This window comes from Nannobrachium achirus, assembly GCF_963921795.1.
Source record: "Nannobrachium achirus genome assembly, chromosome: 6".
In the NCBI taxonomy this organism is placed as follows: domain Eukaryota; kingdom Metazoa; phylum Chordata; class Actinopteri; order Myctophiformes; family Myctophidae; genus Nannobrachium; species Nannobrachium achirus.
In genome coordinates this window covers 39,399,105-39,405,354 of record NC_137815.1, presented here as the reverse complement: position 1 = coordinate 39,405,354, position 6,250 = coordinate 39,399,105, and the positions used below count along the sequence as shown (strand labels likewise).

General features: G+C 43.7%; 1 protein-coding gene across 1 annotated transcript; it reads left to right on the top strand.

Moving 5' to 3' along the window:
* Positions 1 to 3,870: 3,870 nt before the first annotated feature.
* LOC308287096 (N-acetyllactosaminide alpha-1,3-galactosyltransferase-like) lies at positions 3,871 to 5,823 on the top strand (the record flags this gene model as incomplete). The annotated part of the gene is made up of 3 exons (XM_080728217.1): positions 3,871 to 3,884; positions 4,096 to 4,233; positions 5,136 to 5,823. The coding sequence occupies 3 exons, from the start codon at positions 3,871 to 3,873 to the stop codon at positions 5,821 to 5,823; spliced, it is 840 nt and encodes a 279-aa protein (XP_080584343.1).
* Positions 5,824 to 6,250: the final 427 nt, after the last annotated feature.

Below are 6,250 nucleotides of genomic sequence, written 5' to 3'. Positions count from 1 at the left end.
CAGCGCATCTTGAAGTGGGGTCGCCATATTTGTAGTCGCCCGTGTGTCTCTTTACTCAAAAGGTAATCTCGCCTACCAGGCAGGGTGAAGTAGTCCGTTTCTCCGGAATGCCTGAACGCACAGGAACCAGGGACCCCTCTAAAGATAGCTCTCGGCGTTGTGGAGGCAGACGCGGGGGTGTGAAGGTACGAAAAACGGGCGAAAGACGCGAACGCGACCGCGGTTTGCTATAGGGCTACTGACCACTAGTTGAGCATCTTACACAGTATAGCTTTAAATCCAATTATTGTGGCTCACAATTTACTTTCTCCTACACACATTTAACTGAGAAACTGAGACACAGATAGGGGGTTACATACATAGCCTTTTGTGTGGGTGCTCAGGTCCACACACACGCACGCATGCACGCATTAGGAACCAATAATGAATTGTTTCAAATATGAAATTGCAAGTGAAGAGGTGTGTGGAACTCTTTTATTCAAGTCATGTGTACTTATCAGTTTGTGCTTAGATAATCTACACACCCTTTATTTACACGCTATTGAACAGCTTATTGAATCAGTCCCATAATTTTATCACAGTACAATAGATTGTAATGTTGACTTTGTAACTGCAGACTAATACCAGCAGAATGGAAAACATCAAACACAATATGGTCAAAGGAGTGAAATAACTTCAAGGCTTTCAATACTTTCATTTTCTTTTAAAGTTAAAAGTGGTTAACAAGATGCAATAATATAACATTAATAAATAAACTAATGTAAATAACTTATAGGTCTGTAAATAGATTATACCGGTATATATATATATATATATGTTACGGTTAGTTTGGGTAACTCGGTTAGACTGTGGTAAGAGCGCTTGTTTTGTCGTTCACCACACACCAATCACCACCAGATGGCGACGACAGCCATTCACTAGTGAAGGCGCTGACGTCACTCGTTTGCGACTCTCTTTCTTTATTTACTAGCCTAGCCTAGCCTAGCCTAGCCTAGCCTAGCTTGCCCAGGCCTTACGGCCTGGGCATAAATATAACGATTGCATTCACCACGGCTTCGTAACTCGCGCGGCGCTCCGCCAGCCGCGCGGCCCTGGCCCGCTCTTCGCGGCCACTCGCGCCTGCGGCGCTCGGGGTCGAAGAGCAGGACCAAGGTCCGCTGGCCTTCGCGCCGCTTGCAATGTCGTGGACAATCGAGCGGCTCCGCCTGGAGGACGTTGTTGTGGCGACCGCTTGTTCCGCCCCGTGTCGCACGGCGAGCGCTCCGTTTCTCTATCTAACCGTTTCTCTATCTAACCGTGACATATATATACACCCATATTTTCTTTATTTTATTGATAGGGATAGACAGTAGGCTGACATGAAATGGGTGAGAGAGATGGGGAGTGACATGCAGCAAAGGCCGTCGGGCTACCCTAAGCCTAGGTGCTAGCTGGACCTCTTATGCAGCGGTCCAGGCCAGCTGTGTAGTTTTTGTGTGCCATCACATTTCCTAAATTCAGCTTTAGTGACTTTGACGGCACAGTAAAATCCCAAGTGTTAAATTAACCCAAATGTAAAGAGTTAACTACTGTATACGTAAACCCTATACAGGTATACTTTGTTAACCAGTGTCCCCCAGGCCCAGGGATCTGTTATTGGCCCCCTCATTTTCTCTCTCACAATACCAAATCTCTTCAATCTACAAGCTCACAGCCGATCTGATAATTTAGCTGAATCCTGCACCTAGTTTTGACAAATGTTTGCAATGTTCAAATGGTTCAAATCAAATCAAATCAAACTTTATTTATAAAGCACATTTACATCAACCAGATTGAACCAAAGTGCTGTACAAGTATACATTTTAAAAACAAGAAGCAAAAAAGAAACAGCAATAAAAACAAACAAAAGCAAAAAGAAATACTACATGACTGAGTGAATTGGAGATAAGAATAAGAAAATACATGGCTAAAATGGTCAAACTGTGTTGAAAGCCAGGGAGAAAAGATGAGTCTTTAATAGAGATTTAAAAACACTAAGGGACTGAGCACAGCGAATATTAAAAGGCAGGGAGTTCCATAACTTGGGACCAGCAACAGCGAAAGCTCGGTCACCTCTGGTCCTGCAAGAGGCACTGGGCTCAATTAAGAGCCGCTGGTCGGCCGACCTCAAAGGTCTTGCAGGGTTATAAGGATGGATGAGCTCGCATAAATACAGGGGGGCCAGCCCATTTTGGGCTTTAAAAACAAACAATAAAATTTTAAAATCGATTCTAAAACGGACGGGGAGCCAATGTAGAGAAGCAAGAATGGGTGTAATGTGATCACGCTTTTTCTTGCCAGTGAGGAGGCGTGCAGCAGCATTCTGCACAAGCTGCAGACGCCTGAGGGCAGACTGGTCAATACCAACATACAAGGCATTACAGTAATCAAGCCTTGTTGTAATAAAGGCATGGACGACCCTGTCCAGGTCGGGTGGAGGTAGATAAGCCTTTATCTTGGCCAGCAGCCTTAATTGAAAAAAGCTAGATTTGACAACCAAGCTAATCTGCTTGTCAAGCTTAAATTTGTTATCAAAAATAACACCAAGGTTTTTAACGAACGGCCGAGTGTTTGCACTAAGTGGGCCCAGTTGGATGATAGGGAAGCTAGGGCCGTAGTCAAAAACTAGCACCTCAGTCTTACCTTCATTTAGTGTTAAGAAATTGGTGTTCATCCAGGCCTTAATGTCACTAAGGCAGTCCAGTAGTGACTTGGTTGGGTCTGAGTTGTTTGTCTTCAAGGGAAGATAAAGCTGAACATCATCAGCATAACAATGGAAAACAATGTTATGTTTTTTAATAATTGGTCCTAGTGGCAGTATGTATAATAAAAACAGAAGGGGACCAAGGATGGAGCCCTGGGGGACCCCACAGTTAAGAGGGGCAGTGCTAGAGGAGTGCTCACCCAACTTGACTGAAAAACTCCTATCGGTCAGGTAGGACCTAAACCACTGTAGAGCAGTGCCAGTGACACCAACAGAGTGTTCTAATCTGTGCAACAGGGTTGGGTGATCCACTGTGTCAAAGGCCGCCGTGAGATCTAGAAGCACCAAGACGGCAGGAGATCCAATGTCGGCGTTTAAAAGAATATCATTAAAAACACGGAGAAGGGCTGTTTCAGTGCTGTGGCCAGTTCTAAAACCTGACTGAAAGGTGTCATGGATACCGTGAGTTGTTAAAAAAGCTTGAAGCTGTACATAAACTACCTTTTCGAGAACCTTAGATAAAAATGGGAGCTGTGAGATTGGCCTAAAATTTGAGAGGACAGAGGGGTCCAGATTTTTCTTTTTTAGTAATGGCTGAACCACCGCATGTTTAAAATCAGCAGGGACTTGTCCAGAGCTGAGACAGGTATTTATCAGGAGTAAAACACTGGTGCCGACAGATTCAAAAACGTCTTTGAGAAGACGAGATGGAAGGCTATCGGACGCACAGTTAGTGGGACGAAGATGTAAGACGATGTCTGTAAGGACAGCAAGAGAAACGGGCTCAAACTGACCAAAAATAGGGATTAGGGCCCGGGGTGATGTGGTGGGGTCTAAAGCAGTGGGTGGGTGGGCTGACCTAAGGGCAGTAATCTTATCAGTGAAAAATGTAAGAAAATCCTGACAGAGAGTGAGTGAAGGGACAATAGGGGAAGCATCACAGGGATTAATGATGGAGTTTAGGACATTGAAAAGAACCTGTGGTTTATTGCTGTTCTTGGAGACAAGGTCGGATATGTATTTGGTTTTGGCAGTTTAATTAACATTCAGGTTAAATTAACATTCAGGATTTAGCAGTTATGGGGTAGTATCAGGTGTTCAGGTGTTCATCATTAGAAGAACTGTTCATTAAAAACTATTGATCCCCCATGACCATAGAATGGTACACTACAACCAACTCTTTGTCAATCCAAGGCTTATCTTCAGTTTCACGTCTTCTCCTATTTATTTTGTATAAGTGTGCAAAAGGCTTGCTTTTTATTTTTAATGAACAATAAATAACTCAATATTCATTCACTCATTCATTCATTCATTCATTCATTTTGTTTTGTTGTCTTTTGCTTTGAACTTACAACAGTTGTCTCCCACATCAGGTCCAGAGATGATGTCCAGACATGCACATACTGGAGTGCGGCTGTCATCTGGGAGGGAATGTTCAATCCGGATTCTTATGACAAGATGCACACTAAGAATAGTTCCACTGTGGCACTCACTGTCTTTGCTGTGGGAAGGTTTGTTACACACATGAACACTATAGCGTCTCCCTAGTCTGGGATCACTTCACTTTTCGGGTTTGTAACCGGTCTGGAGCGGAAACCACAAAACGTCATGTTGTAGTACTCAAAGGACGACAATTTGCCGGAAAGATCAAACCAGATTCAGTTTTAAACCAAAATATTCCCCTGCGCTCAAGGACACACTTTTAGGGCCTACCTAATAAACTCCTTGATGCAGAGTAGTTTTGCTTTTGAATAATTTGTTTGGTATATGCATCTTTTAGTCCAACTTTTAGCGACTGGCAAGACTACACTAGGCTACTCGAGCATTTTAATAGGGATTGGGGAAACAAACGGGGGGAACCAAATCAAAGCGACGCCGCTTCTTCTAGTGGTTTCCGCGCTCTAGGCGGAAACCAAACGGCCTGTTGTGAACGAACACCAGGCTTTCCCCCAGAAAGCCTGGTAGACGAGGTTAGCGTCTCCCAAACCAAAACAAAAAGATAGTTAGGTGGCAGCTACTGGGGGAAAAAAATGCTGTTGGTGTATACAATATACCAATATTATATGCATATGTACATAATGATGATGCCCTCTTTTTATACTTATTTTTGCTCATTTCACTCTCTTTTTTTAAATATTTTCACAATTTTATCATGTTATTATGATCACAATCGGGGTCAAAGTCAAAACTGAGAAAGGATGTGTGAACTTTCAAGAAACAGTGCAAATAATCAGGTCAAAAGGTTCAATGGTCAAAGTAATTGAGAGATATATATAAAACAAGAGATATTGGTGCGAGCAGGGTTTGCACCCCTACCGGTAGGTGCATTTGTTCAACGATTTATTTTGCTTATCTGTAAGGCACTTTGATATTTTGTTACTCTCATAACGTTTTGCCTCCATTTCCTTCCAAGGTATCTGGAAGCCTACCTTGGGTCCTTCCTTAACTCCTCAGAGCGTCATTTCATGATCGGCTTACCGGTAACATATTATGTATTTACGGATGCACCCGAGAAAGTACCAGCCATCATGCTTCCCCCGGAGCGAAACCTGCAGATTATCAAGGTGGACAAGCACACTCGGTGGCAGGACATTTCCATGATGCGCATGAAGACAATATCGGATATCATTGAGTCGGACATTCGTCACCATTGTACCCACGTCTTCTGCTTTGATGTGGACCAGGTGTTTGCAGGAAGGTTTGGCACAGAGGCGTTGGGGGACTCTGTGGCTTTGCTCCATGCTTACTACTATCACCTTCCAAAGAGCCTGTACACCTATGACCATAACCCCAAGTCCCGGGCCTACATGAAAATGGGAGATGGAGATTTCTATTACCATGCTGCTGTGTTTGGGGGATCGTGGCAGAACGTGAAGTCCATCACTGATGCCTGCTACCAGGGCATCATGGAAGACAAAAAGAACAATGTGGAAGCTCTGTGGCACGACGAGAGCCATCTCAACAAGTACCTGTGGTTGCACAAACCCAGCAAGGTGCTCTCTCCTGAGTACTGCTGGGCCCCCGAAATTGGAAACCGGCCTGACATACACGTCACCCGCCTTCTCTGGTCAGAGAAACATTATGACAAACTCAGACATTAAGTCATCATGTGATGACTAGCAGGACCACATTGTACAGAGTAGGAACGCAGTACACTGCATTGTTTTGTCCTAATAGGTGTGGATTGAAATGTTACTGTAGGTTGAAAGCTTTAACATTGTTTGATTGTGATCTCAGGTAGCTTTGTCAATGTTGTCATCAGGGGGTTTACAATGGCATGCCTGTAGGCTGCGTGTGTGACAGAGAGGTTTGTTTATATAGTACAACAGGAGGACGTGTCGAAGACAGGAGTGGCACTACTGGCCTTTTTTATTCTCAGGTAAATCTATGCAAATAGCTATCTTAGCCCATTCCCTTTGGTATTTGTATGTCCTCAAAATGAAGTGCTGAATACAAATTCCGCCCTGCATAACAATTTGTCTAAACGGCCGTCCACCAAGCACTAATATAACTATATACCTATAAAGA